The sequence below is a fragment of the Oreochromis aureus genome, linkage group 20 (genome assembly GCF_013358895.1).
Source record: "Oreochromis aureus strain Israel breed Guangdong linkage group 20, ZZ_aureus, whole genome shotgun sequence".
In the NCBI taxonomy this organism is placed as follows: domain Eukaryota; kingdom Metazoa; phylum Chordata; class Actinopteri; order Cichliformes; family Cichlidae; genus Oreochromis; species Oreochromis aureus.
The window spans coordinates 26,258,088-26,271,569 of record NC_052961.1 but is presented as its reverse complement, the minus strand read 5'-3'; the positions used below and the strand labels follow the sequence as shown (position 1 = coordinate 26,271,569).

The following is a 13,482-nucleotide window of genomic DNA, read 5'->3' as shown; positions in this document are numbered from 1 at the left end:
AGTTGCAGAAAACCTGAGCTATGCTATTTTCATCTGGAATGGCTTATTCTTTGTAGAAAGGTTTTTCTACTCATATATTATCCATCTGACCTGATAAAGTTGGAGAAAGAATCACAATCTAAGATTACAATATACAGGAGTGATTGTTAGTAAAAGTGGGTTTCTGCATACCTGTGTAGATATTTCCTTAAACATCAGAAGTAATTTACAATGATTCTGTTGGGTTTAAGTCAACCGTGCTGGTAAACAGAAACTGTTACTGAAAGCAACCACACAGACACCTCAGTACGTTTTACTTGCAAGGGGAGCGTCGGAGAGCAGTGCTGCCACTCGCCTGTCCAAGCAACTCCAACTCCTCTGCGTCCGCCTCACTCTTTTATTGACAACAGAGGATACACACAATTCACTTAACCACGTGACGGTTAAGCGTGTGCGTGTGTGTGTGTGTGTGTGTGTGTCTTCCTGACACCATACAAGGCATGATATCAATCAACGACCTGGCGTTTCCCAGTCAGCCGTGCCAACCACAACCCTGGCAATGTGTGTCTGCTTGAAACAGTGTTGCCAGCTTCTCAGTAAGAAAAATCGCTATTGACTTTCCTAAAAGTCATTAGAAGTAGTTACACGACGTCATCGACTATAACATAAACATACACACAAACAGATTGGGCCGTTTCCTCGTACACAGACATCAGAAGGTATTTGGTTGCCGACATCCACAGAACAGCTTTGAATCATTGCTAGTAAAAAATGACATTAGTGCAAATATAACCCCAAAAGAAAAAAACAAGGTAGAAAAAACACATTGGTTGCAAGGTTATAGCACACTGGGGACAAACACGTTCTGTGGTCAGAGTGGCAGCAAGGTCTACATATAAGTGTGCATCAGGACTTGGCATCCTAAAGTTATCAGTCTTTCACACTCGTTTCAAAGCATATTTCTTCCTCGCCGTGCTTCATCTGCTAAATGCAGTAGCAAAAAGAAAGAGTGTGTTTTTGTGGGGAAAAAAGAAGCTGTGGCTCAGTTTGCTGGTATCAACAATTTATGGAGTAAACTGACTGACGAGCAGGAAAACGCTAATGGTCTTAGAAAATACAGGGTCTCTAATGAAAGGAGCTGATTGGCTCCTGCCATCAGCAACCAACAATGTGAATGATTGGTTGATCTGTGAGTGAGCTAAGCTTGCAACGGTAAGCACGAGTGAGAACCATAAACTAGAGCTAATGAGGCCAAAATCCGAGCTCCTTTTCGGCTCTGTGGACTGATTTATACCTCGTCTCTCCATCTTCCCCTTAGTCCATTTGCAGCGTGTGACCTTAACAATAAAGTTGCTTTAACAGTAATACAAAAGTTTGGCGATGAGGAATAGAACAGTTTTTTTTTTTGCTGGGACCAGCCAAACAAGTCTGAATCAGATATTGAAGTAGTATAAAAGCAAAAGCTTGACACATGTAAGTTCTTCAATGTGAACCAAGAGTTCACACTGCACCCCTCAGCTAGACCATACCATGTGTCCTCTGCTTAGCACCAGGCTTTAGGTCATGTGAATGTCAATAAACAACATTCAGTCTGCTAACGCTCAGTATTCACTAAATCACAACACTACTGACACCCAGCAGTGAAAAACAAAAAATGTGGAGAATTTCTAGACGTTATGAAATGTTAAGACTTTGTCACGGTATAAAATACAACCATCAGTAATCGATAGTCTGATCAATTTTTAGATAAATCGTGGCACCCAAACACTACGAAATATACAGCGGTGAAAGTTAAAGCTGTACAAACAAAGGCAGGAGCAACCATCGCCCCTAAATGTCGGGCATCAAAAGGTAAGGGTAAAAAGCATGACTGTAGGGAGAAAAAAAGAAAGAAAAAGCCGTGATGGAAATCCGATTTTCACATTTTCTGGACATGGTGTAAAATTCCCAATTCATTCTGAGATGAGATTAGTGCATCCTGTTTTTGTATTAAATTTGAATCCCTGTGAAAGAACATGTGGAAAACAACTGCACCTGTGATGAAATCACTGCTGGCATGGGTTACACCTATCATGGGATACGTTTCACTGCTCCAAGACAACTGCCTAACGAGTACTAACATTTTGTAAAGCTGCGATCATTGTCCTCTTTTTTTTACATTTTTTAATGCCGAGTGATGAATTTCTGCTTAGAGATTGTTTTAGATCATTTGAAACATAACATGGATATGAAGTTGGACATGATGGGAGAGCCAACAGCAAACAGCTGGACAAGTAGAATAGGGGATTATTTAGATTGTGTAATTATATATGCATGTATGTATGTTGTGTGTGTGTTAAAATGGAGCTCAGGGGTTGAATGGAGGAGGAGGTGGAGGACGTGGAGGAGGTTCCACTGAATGGGGAGTTGGTGGGTTAGATTGTGATGATGGACCAGTAGAGTTTGCCCGGCTGTCCACAAGGGAGACTGATTTTAGCTGAGGGGGGGATTCGGATTTAGCAGGGTTCGCCTTTGCTTAGGTCAGTACCTGTGAAGTTGGTTGGTGAAAGGTGGAGACAGAATGGCAGAGAGATGCAGGAGCGTCGGGTGTGTCTGATGTGTAAGAGGTAGAGAAAGAAGATGCAGAAGGGTGATCTGCAGGGGACTGGTGCAGCACAGAATCAGTTGCAAGAGGAGAAGAAGAACAAGAGGAAGATGATAATGGAGGTTTGACGATGGGCAGGGGAGCAGACATGCCAGTGGGGGAGGTGGAAGAGGAGGTTTCCCCAGCTGATGTGGCAGTTTCATTATCTCCCTCCTGCTCTACTGACGCTCCCTCTTTCCTGTCATCCAGTAGAGTGCCTTCTTCCTGTCCTGCAGGGTTCTGATTGGCTGCAGGTGTACCTCGGGTAGCTCCACCGTTAGTTGGTGATTGGCTCTTGGTTGTGAACGACAGAGAGGGCATCAGACAGCCAGCGTGGAAGAAATGACTGCACGGAGTGAACACAGCCCTGGTCATGTCCTGGAACAAATCAAATTTCACATTAGCCTAGCTTTTAAAGCCCCAGATTAAGTCTGGGTCATGCATCCTCTTTAGATAAACATAAAAACTGTTCATACCTGGAAGCAGATAGCACAGATGTCATTATACTGCTCCAGCTGTGTATTGCTAGCTGTAGGGAGGCTTTTTATCTTGTTTACAGCATCTCTCCTGAGCAGGAAGCTCTGCCAGCCCAGCTGGGCTCTGAGCCAGATGTTATAGTACGAGTGGACCAAGATGATGGTGCTTCCCATCACACTCCACTCGCCAAATACAGTCTCTGATACACCATAGCACACCACGCACACCGCAACCTGGTGAGGTAACAAATCACTGACAGTGAGGCAGAGACAGTGCTGATGCATTACATGACAGTGTCTGTTTACAGTCAGAACTTAGCAAAGAGTTGGTGTGTGTGTGTGTGTGTGTGTGTGTGTGTGTGTGTGACACATAGCAGAAACTCCAGCAATCTGTAGCTCCCATTTACACAATATATGACTTCATCCATGTTCTACACTGGAGCTTTACGAAACTCCTCCACCATGAAGAGAACAACAGATCAACAGAGTGCCAAGCACCTGGCGGTAGAGTGTTTCAGAGTTATTATGGAATTAAAAAACAAGCAAATATACATGTTTAATTATTATTGGGCTGAACTGTTTGGGTAGAGCAAGTTTAAACTATTTAATTTAACGTTTTTGCACACTGCGATGCGGTTGTGTGTTACCTGGAGAGAGGTGAGGATTGAGGAGGAGATGATGATGAGAAGCCAGAAGTCCATGTGGAAGAACTGGCAGATCATATAAGCCATGTACGCTGGAAAGATCAGCAGGAAGAGACAGAGAGAAACTGCACGGAAGTGCTTCCACAAACTCCTACGGGACGGGCAGCAAAACCAGCATATGAGAAAGCAGGCAGGTTGATAGCAGGCTTTGCAAACACACTTTCAGTCAGATTGATGTCAAAAAGACAAACTGCCTGTTTAGGAATGAAGAAAGAAGGACAGTACACCGTAGTATTACTTAATTTATGATGTTAGCATGAGTTGTACTGATGACCATAGATAATGAATTCTGTGATAATTAACTAACTGCCCATAGTTATTAATAGTTGTTTATGATCAGTAAAAATAAAACAAACAGTGGGACACAGAGTTTTCTTAAAAATAAACACATGAATAAAGTCTTTGGTATATTATCTTAGTTGCCTCTAGATGCTCCCAGGGCTAGGACTATAGGATCAGCTATCTCCAGCATGGACTGCAGAATGGAAGCAGCAACAATAAAGAGGACGATAGAGAGGAGGAAGGCTCTGTGGATGACCTGCAGCTCAATGAGGCCAGTTTGGACAGCAAGGATTAGCAAGGTGATAGCTTCAGTCATCCCCCTGCACAGAGAGGAAACACATTAGAGTTGACACACCACACAATTATATGCCTTGGCTTTGCATTCAAGTTGGAGATCATATACACGTTTATCCAGACTTGACCTTTGGGTATACAATGTCAATTATTTTATCCTATTAGACAGTTGTGTGAAATGCAGACATCCTTAAAGAATAGTTCTAGATATGTGTGTTTCCACACGAAGAGAGGTTGAAACAGACTAAACTAACACACACGTGTGTGTGTGTGTGTGTGTGTGTGTGTGTGCGCGCATGTGTGCACGTGTGTGTGCGCGTGAGTACAAAGCTAAAGCACGAAAATGAGTGCGACTGTTTGCGGATGGCACGTTATCTAAACACGGTGAAACAGCAAAGTCAGAGAAGAAGAACAAGCACCACAGCTAGCTCTGCGAGCCTGCTGCCAGTGTGAAATGACACATTTGTGGGCGCTTCCCATGGTGGCGGCATGAAAAGAAGAAAAGGAGAAAGGATGGATGAGTTGGTGCTTAGCGGTGTTGTGCTAAAAAAATGATCGTCTTCCAAAAACCGATCGCTCGTATTTAAACTGCTATAATAACTTGTTGGTCTATAATATGTGAAAACATATATCAAATGTATCCTTCATGGATGAAATCAAGTCATCTTGAGCCACAAACAACATTCCTATAACAAGGTAGAAGCTGCAATGAGTTTTTGGTAGTGACTTTTATATATGCTTTATTTATCTAGTTCCAAAGATGTGGTTGACGTTAAAAAAAAAAAGTGTTTGTTTGTTTTTTAAAAAGCGTAATCTGTGCAAGAGGACAGCAGATGTTGCAAGAAATCTAAGAATAGTTGTTTAAAGTTATTTGAAGTGGACAAAGAGGATAAGGCGTTTGTAAACCCTGTTGAGGGAAGTCTATCTAGCAAGATATGTAAAGATATTGGAGATTAAAAAAAGCCCCTAGGGAAACATAGGAAATAATTATTTGTCAGGCAATGACTTGTTGGCAGAAGAAGAGTGGTCCTTGGTAGCCATGACAAGAAGGAGGTCCCATAAATGGGGCTGGGCTGTTTGTTGCTGGCAGGTAAAAGAAAAAACACAGAGAAAAATGAAAATCAGGGGAAGTCCCCTGCCTGGACCTCCCCCTAGCAGATGAACATAAAGAGGTAGGGTAGGTGAGCCTAGGGCTCGAACCCGGGCCTCTATGTTACTAAGCTGCTAGCCCGCCACATGTCGCCACATGACGGGCAAACAAAAGCGGGAAAATTCCTCTATTTAAAGACCACAACGCACCCAGCCTTTTGGAAATGAGCTGGAGACCAGGCATTTTTGCACCCCAATACTTAGTAAATTTCACACACTCACACCTGATTTTTTCCCTGCACACCTCTTTGGTTTGGGCCTGTTTTCTTCCTTCGTTGATATATGTGTAACTGATACATGAGATTGGCCCTTACCGCTGTATGGACTGATATATAGGGTGCCTTAAAGGCCGCCTTAAAACTAAGTGTTTCCCTGAGGTTTAATTGCAGCTTGAAAAAAGTAAAAAGAAATGAAAAAAAAGAGAGAGAAAAATGGAGGCAGGCTTGAGCTTCGTCTTTCACTCTGGGCCTACCCTGCTCTAGCAGACAGACTACTATCAGAGACTCGAACTAGGGTCGTTAAACTCTGGAGTCCGAATGCTGGCCTCTTAACGCTGTACACCACTCAGCAGGGCGAGTAAACGCTGGAAAAAAAAGGACATTTATCTTTTGTTCTTCAATTTTTTATTTTTTTTTGGTTATCGTTTTTCTAAATCTGTTAAGCTTCTTGTGCAATATTGTTCCACACAAATTACACATGGACACCTAGCTATTTTTTTATTGGCATTCACAAAATGGGACTGGATGTTGGAGGGCTTACCAAAGCCTTCCTGCTACCCGAATCCCTGCTTGGAAACCTGCTGGCGGCGGCGGCGGCACCATGTTTTCACCACACTCTTCAGCTTCAGCTGTCTTTTTTGCCTCATGGCTATACCCACACTGACCACTCCTTCAATGAAGGTAAATACAAGCAGGTCATTCTGAAAAACACACACAGCTTATCATCTTATCCTTCTACAACACCTAAAACCACTCTGTTCATTTCTTTGCTAGATTAGCCGCTAGCATACACGCTGTGTTAGAGGCTTGTTGCTACCTAGTTAGCGATGCTACACACCTGTTACTCTGTATTTGTCAATGATTCAGCACTCCTTCGGTTTTGTTATCCATTTTTAGACAGTAATGAGATCATCTGCACACTCCGCTGTCATAGCGTTCGATGTCTGTACTTTAGCCCAGACAGAACTGTGTTAAACCACTGTGAGATATTGGTCATCTGTGTGCTTGTGCAAGTGTGTCTGAAACTGGGGGACCTGATCATAAATGTGTGTCTCCATTGAGCTACAAGTGATCAAAGAAAAGTGCTTCAAAGTGTTGGTTCTGGCATATAAATGAGACAGACCCCAGTGAAATTTAACTGGGGTGATGGGTAAAAATGAACTCCTACCCACAGAAAGGCAGCAGCTCTCTGCTGTCTGTAGAGACAAGGTCAGAGTTTCTGACCGTCAATCATTTAGGGATGAAAAGTAATCTTTGCCTAAATGTAATAGTTGATTGCACTGCAGCACAGCTTTCTTGATGAGGAAGAGCAGCTGTGCTGTGTTGTCAGCTTCAGCTGCCCAGCATGCACACCTGAAATGTTGGCGGTTTCAGTTGATGGGAACAGAAAGCTATATCACTTTCAGCAAAACGAAAGGTGCTCATTGTTGATGTTATTTGAACAGACCTGTCGCTGTGTCAGTCTGAATGGGAGATTAGAGACCGACACATGTTTGTTGCTGCTCCATGTTCTCTGCAACATTGTGTGTAGTTACTGCAGCTGTGTGTGCATTCTGCTGGCAGGAACAGGAAACAAGTGAAAGAAAACTGGCGAGCACCCTGGAAGGAAAACTTAATCGGACATAACAAGTTAAAACAGTTTGCAAGTTTCAAGCCAAACTGCTGAATCTACCGTCCAGGTTCTCCTTGACAGCGTGACTCTGTGTTGTTCTCCTTCATTCTTCTGTCTCTGTCTGTCAAATCTCAGCGTAATATAAACCAACTATTGTCACGCTCTGCTGGTCGGTGTGCTGGCTGTTTGGTCAAGAATCTCAACCACGAGAAAGTTTGTACGAACGAAGCTAAAAAACCTGTGACAGAGTGTAAAACGTTATTAGCAGCAGTGAAATAAGATTCCAAAAGTTAGTGAAATGGTAGAGGCTATTTTATGGGGGAAAAATTCTTCTTGCACAAAGTGTCCCAATAAACTGAACTTTTTAATACTGAAATACATCTAATGATAAAAAGACAAGCAGAGAATTGATTGTCTGTTTTCAATTGCAGAGCTGGGATGCTCGTCTTCTGATGGAGCGCTCTCGAGCTGTGATGGGTCCAGATATCAGCGCTCACCTGGCTGGTACCAAGAAGGTTCAGCAAGTGCTCGCCAGACCTGGAGTCCTGGAGAGGTTCTTCCCGGACCAGCCTCAAGCTGTGCAGCAGATCTGAGCGACATTGGCTGACCTCTACACTCCAGACATGGTGAGAAAAAGGACACGATTTTTTCATTGTTTGGAAAATTTGGCATTAGATAATCCTCACCTGGGTGTTGCTGTTCAGTGTAAGCAATATCATTCACATTTATTCCTCTGATTTGTTTCTCTGTGGTTGCGTTCGTCTACAGGGTGCAGAGAGGGACAAAACAGTATCAATGGCCTTGGCAGCAGCAGAACGGTTGGTCTTGAAGCCTAAATAAATGAATACTATTCAAAACGTTTAGCTTTCAACTCCTAAAACCGATGCAGGTTAAACCTCTGTTTAATACTAACCTAAAATTCTGGAACATAGACCAAATGACATCAAAAATATCATTTCAGCGACACACGTGACAAACTGTGCCAGTCAACGGGCATAGTTGTAGTTCTTCAAGGTTTGTGAGGGCATTTGGATTCATTTCCGGTTGTCAGCTGTAGGAAGGCCTTATAATGCTCTAATTAGCTTCATTGTGTGGCTAGACAACAATAACAACAGGAAAGTAATCGTTATATAACTTTTATTGTGAAGAACATATGGCTATGGATACTGCTGACTAATAGTAGTAATAGTAATTGACAGCTTCCAGTCAGTGGGTCCTTTCTTCTCTGATGCTTACATCTTCAAGCGCCATAACCAAGGTTCTATATTAAAATGGTGGCTTTTCATTGGTGTTAACTTTAGACATCACATTTATAAGGCTCTTTAAAAACGTCATTTATTAAACTTTTCTCTTACCTGAAATAAACAGGCTGTCTTGATTCAATGCAGATTATCACAAATTTCACACAGTGTATCAATATTCTATGTGTTTCTTTTATGAGCTGTATCTTAACCATGTAGCTATCGAAACTGTGTTTTAATGACATCGCAGGTACAAATAACAACAAAAATCATCATATTTGGCAAATGTTTTATTATGAAAGACAACAAAATTGAAATAAAAAACATTTATATCTGTCAAACAAGACACAAAGCTGTGTGTCGCTGTAATGGACATGGAACTGAAGTTGAAAAGCTCAACATAAGAAAACGCTGGGAAACAAACAAAAAACTTCACTTTATACTTTCCATATTTATTGATTGATCTGGAACGAGTCCTTTGTCTCCCAGGAAACTCTTCACCACTGAAAACAGAATGGGAAAAATGAAGCTTGCACTGGCTTCCAATTAAATACCGTATTCAATTTAAAATACTACTTTTCACTTACAAAACTATTAATAATTTGGCGCCGAGCTACCTCAATGAGCTTCTTAGGTTACACACTCCTGTCAGAGCACTTAGATCTGCTACCCAACTTCTTCTGGAGCAACCTCGTTCTCGGCTGAAGTCTCGCGGCGACCGCGCGTTTGCTGTAGCTGCCCCAGTCTTATGGAACAACCTTCCTGTTGCTATCCGGGCGTCTGACTCTATGCCACTGTTTAAATCACGGCTGAAGACTTATTTGTTTAATCTTGCTTTTCCACCTAGTTAACATTTGGTGTGCGTTGGTACATTTTTATCCGTTATGCTTGTGAACTACTTTTATATCATATGATTGTCAAGGTTTTATAATTGATACGTGCCAGGTCCTTTCTCTTTTCCCTCCCATCTCCTTTTTCCTATTTTATTTTTTGTCAAGCACCTTGGTATACCCTTGGTTTTTTAGTGTGCTTTATAAATAAAGTTTATCATCATTATTATTATTATTATTATTATTATTATTATGGATGGCAGACAGTTGGTGTCGTAAACCACCGCCTCTGTTCAAAGATGGTCGCTCACAGTGGACATAGATGGCTTCCTCCACTCCTCTTTCAAACCATCTGTCCTCTCTGTCCAAAATGTGAACATTGGCATCCTCGAAAGAGTGACCTTTATCCTTTAGATGCAGATGGACTGCTGAGTCTTGTCCTGTGGAGGTGGCTCTTCTATGTTGTGCCATGCACTTGTGAAGTGACTGTTTGTTCTCTCCAATGTAGAGGTCTGGGCATTCCTCGCTGCACTGTACAGCATACACCACGTTGTTAAGTCTGTGTTTTGGAGTTTTGTCTTTCGGGTGAACCAGTTTCTGTCTGCGTGTGTTGCTGGGTCTGAAGTACACTGGGATGTCGTGTTTGGAGAAAACTCTCCTGAGTTTTTCTGATACACCGGCTACATAGGGGATGACAATGTTGTTGCCTCTGTCTTTCTTATCCTCCCTCGCTGGTGTCTGATCTTCTTTTCTGTGCCTCTTTGCTGACTTTATAAACACCCAATTAGGATAACCGCATGTTTTGAGTGCTTCCTTTACATGTGTGCGTTCCTTCTTTTTTCCCTCAGGCTTAGAGGGAACATGTTCTGGTGGTGGTCAGCGGGCCCGGTGGCGCCGGTGTCCGGCAGCCTCGCCTCTGTCAGTGTGCCCCTGGGCAGCTGTGGCTACAATGTAGCTTGCTATTCCTCTTTGAATAGTACTCGTGGCCGTTGATCAGTGGTCATGAGAATTTGCATTTTAATGATCTAGGAACTGTACTCAGGAAGTGATGCTGGTTTAACTTCAAATTTAACTGTAATGTTTCTGTTTTTCTCACATGAACTTCTGACATCAGCAGTTGTGTAGCAGGAGTCTGGAGGAGGATATGTCTTCCTAAAACTTTGTTCATTAAGTGCTCAAATTTTCAATACTGCGATGGCACCAGTTAACTCATTGTGCTGAAGGACTAATCTAAGTTGTCTAACTCTGACTATATGCCAGTACATCAGTGATCAGAGCACCGCTTTAACTGTTCTAACCTGCAGTAACTCCACTTTATGTTACAATCAGATAATTGAGGCCATAAAATAAGGAAAGTGTTACATGAGTTTCAGTGAACTCAAGTCTTACAGTAGCTTATTTTACTGGCTATTCATGCATGAACAAGTTCTTGTGCAGATTTACAAAGAGTACAATTATCTAAAATTCCAGGCACAGTAACATTTATTCTACAATGTTGTGGCTTAGTTTGACTTGATCTCATGCCTGAATCAACTCTGTGCTCAGTTGTTGTAATGCTAACTTAACTGTCAGTGTTTTATTTTGATCTTTGTTTCCACAGGAGCAGGAACATTAGAAGCTGCTGTAGTAACTGCTGCTGTTCTCCTGCCTGTCATATTCTTCTCTGTCTTCCTGTGGATTCAGTGAGCAGATTTGTTACATTATTGTTTGGGAGATAAACTTTGATTTTAACAGTTTATGAATGTCATTATTTTGTTCAACATTAATTGTCCCAACCAGAAAAAAGAGGATGTCCAAGGAACCTGTTAAATCTGAAGACAGAGCCAACAACTGTCAGGGTCCTGGGTCCCCTGACCCAGCATGTTTAATTCTTTATGATTTTTGTAGTATTGTTCTTGTGAGTTGTATCGTTTCTAGTTTCGATCCCTTGCCCTTCGTGTTTCTCTGTGTCCCCTCTGTTCTGTGTGGTCTGTCTGCATGTTGAGTTTCCCTCTGTGTCTTTCGGTTCTTAGAGTCCTCTGTCTTATGGTTTATGTCTCTGTGTTTCTTAGTTGCTGTCTCCACTGTGCCAAGTTCGTGTCTCTGTGTCATACTTCCTGTTTTACTTTGAAGGTCCGTGTCTTATGTGAATGTGTCCTGCTTTGCTTCCTTGTCTCGTCAGTCCTGATTTCTCCCAGCTGTGCTCTCCTTCTGTGTCTCATTCCCCTCGTTACTTCCCAGTGTATTTAAACCCTGTGTTTCTCTGAGTCAGTGTCGCGTCGTCCTTCATGCTGTGTGTGATTCTCCCCGTGTCTCCTGGTATGCGTTATGATTAGTTTTTCCCAGTTTAGTTTTGCATTGCTTGTGTTCTGTTCTCCAGCAATAAAGCTGTGCTTTTGAGTTCAAGTTCTGTCCCCTTGAGTTTGCGTTTGGGTCCAATCCCTGCCTGCCACACAGCGAAACATGACAACAACAGAGGACAGGTGAAAACAGTCACATCAGTGTTGTACAAATAACCAACATTGTGGTTTTAAACTTCCTGGTGGACTCACAAATACTTCTTTGCTGTTGTTCTTTAACTCAAATACATTTGATGACATTTGTAGCTGAGACTTTTTTCCTATACAGTGTTTACCTGATCAGAGACAGCCAGAGGAGCAGGATGATCTTCAGTATACCAGCATCCACTTCTCCAACAACCAGGCAGATCCTCTCTACTCCAACATCAGAGCAGCTCAGCCTCACAGACACATGCAGGAACAGGAAGTTACTGAGTACACTGCTGTTAGATTTAACAGAGGCAGTGCAGCCAAGAGGTGAGAGAGACTGTCCTCATGTCTAAGAAACAAACTCACTGCTTTTACTGTTCTTTTTCACCATTAATGGAAATGATTTCAGTTGATGCTATATCCTCCAAATCATGAAATGTTCTTCTCTGTTTTCAGAAACAGAAGTCAGGAAACAGGAGAGTCTCCATGTGCACTGTTCTCCACAGTCAACAAAACCAGATGAAGGGACGGGTTGATGATGATGTGATATTTATGTAGACTTAAAAAAAAAAAAAAAAAGATTAAGCTCAATTGTAGTTAACTGGTTCATAAAATAGGTGAAAATGCATTATATTGTTAAGTTTAGTAAAAAAAAAAAAAAAAAAATTACTGTTGTGTAAAGCATTTTCCTCTTTTTTTTTTTTTTTTTAGATATTTGTTGTTGTGAAATGTAACACTTTCAATAATAGACCAAGATCTGAGTGTATACAAAATGCAGATTTTAAATGAAGAATAATTTTTTAAGGGACAAGCAGCTATCCAGACCTACCTGGATGTAGGAATCCAATAAAGTCTTTTCACAACAGACATGTCAAAGTGGATCAGCTTCCTCACTTTGTTCAATGATTTCACTCCTCTAAATCACACTGATCACACTTTGCTAACTGTACCAGTTTCCATGGACTGCAGTAGCTGCTTCAAATAAACAGCCAGATTCCTCGACCGCTCTCTAGTTACAGCCGTCGTGGTCTGCTGTGTGGCAGGTAGAGTGTGGACTCAGATGCAGGACACAGAAGGCAGAAATAAACTCATAAAGTTCACTAAATGTTTACAAACGTCAAGAAGTCACAAGCAAAGAGAGACCACACCATGACACATGTTTAAACAAGGAATGTTTATTCATCAAAACTAGTTATTAATCAAATAGACCTGTTCAAAGCACCACAGTGGTAGAACGATATCACACAGCACCGTCACATGATATTAAACAGAAACTGGCAACAGGGCTCTGTAGAGTGAGCGATCATAATGAAGCAGTTTAAGTTGTGATTCAACCTGCTCTTCATATTTCAGGCCACCAGATGTCACCAAAGACAACTGTGTTGAAAAGTTTCAAGTAATGAAACCTTTTTCAGTAAAAGCTTCAGAAAGCTTTATTTGGCCATCAGTAAACAAAACAACATCAGAGCAGGACAGAAACAAAACAGACTGAAGCAGGACTCCAGGAGAACAGGACAAAACAGCGATGAGGGGTTAAATACATGTAGGCAGAGTGGAGACAGCTGAGGAAAAACACACAGCTGAACTAAATCTGATAACAAAAAAT

At 41.8% G+C, this 13,482-nt stretch overlaps 2 protein-coding genes across 8 annotated transcripts in view; one reads left to right on the top strand and one right to left on the bottom strand.

The window, feature by feature from the left end:
* Positions 1 to 1,858: 1,858 nt before the first annotated feature.
* Positions 1,859 to 5,826, bottom strand: LOC120435177 (RING finger protein 145-like). Of its 2 annotated transcripts, none has more exons than XM_039604215.1 (5): positions 5,732 to 5,826; positions 4,321 to 4,384; positions 3,726 to 3,873; positions 3,079 to 3,312; positions 1,859 to 2,980 (listed from the first exon to the last, which is right to left on the bottom strand). In XM_039604215.1, exons 3-5 carry the CDS (start codon positions 3,807 to 3,809, stop codon positions 2,495 to 2,497), a joined length of 804 nt encoding a protein of 267 aa, XP_039460149.1. In that variant the 5' UTR covers positions 3,810 to 3,873; positions 4,321 to 4,384; positions 5,732 to 5,826; the 3' UTR covers positions 1,859 to 2,494. The 2 variants fall into 2 exon arrangements, with proteins under 2 accessions (XP_039460149.1, XP_039460150.1); XM_039604216.1 differs by lacking the exon at positions 5,732 to 5,826 and adding an exon at positions 4,487 to 4,588.
* Positions 5,376 to 13,482, top strand: part of LOC120435178 (filamin-A-like) — a 66,227-nt gene continuing 58,120 nt past the window's right edge. Inside the window, exons 1-5 of one of the 6 annotated variants that reach the window (XR_005609571.1) lie at positions 6,278 to 6,406; positions 7,769 to 7,963; positions 8,106 to 8,155; positions 11,009 to 11,090; positions 11,188 to 11,463. The gene's annotated coding sequence lies outside the window, so the exon portion shown is untranslated. Of the gene's footprint in view, positions 5,449 to 6,277; positions 6,407 to 7,037; positions 7,143 to 7,235; positions 7,405 to 7,768; positions 7,964 to 8,105; positions 8,156 to 11,008 lie in introns of those variants that run through there. The other 5 variants (XR_005609573.1, XR_005609570.1, XR_005609572.1 and 2 more) reach the window with 5 other exon arrangements.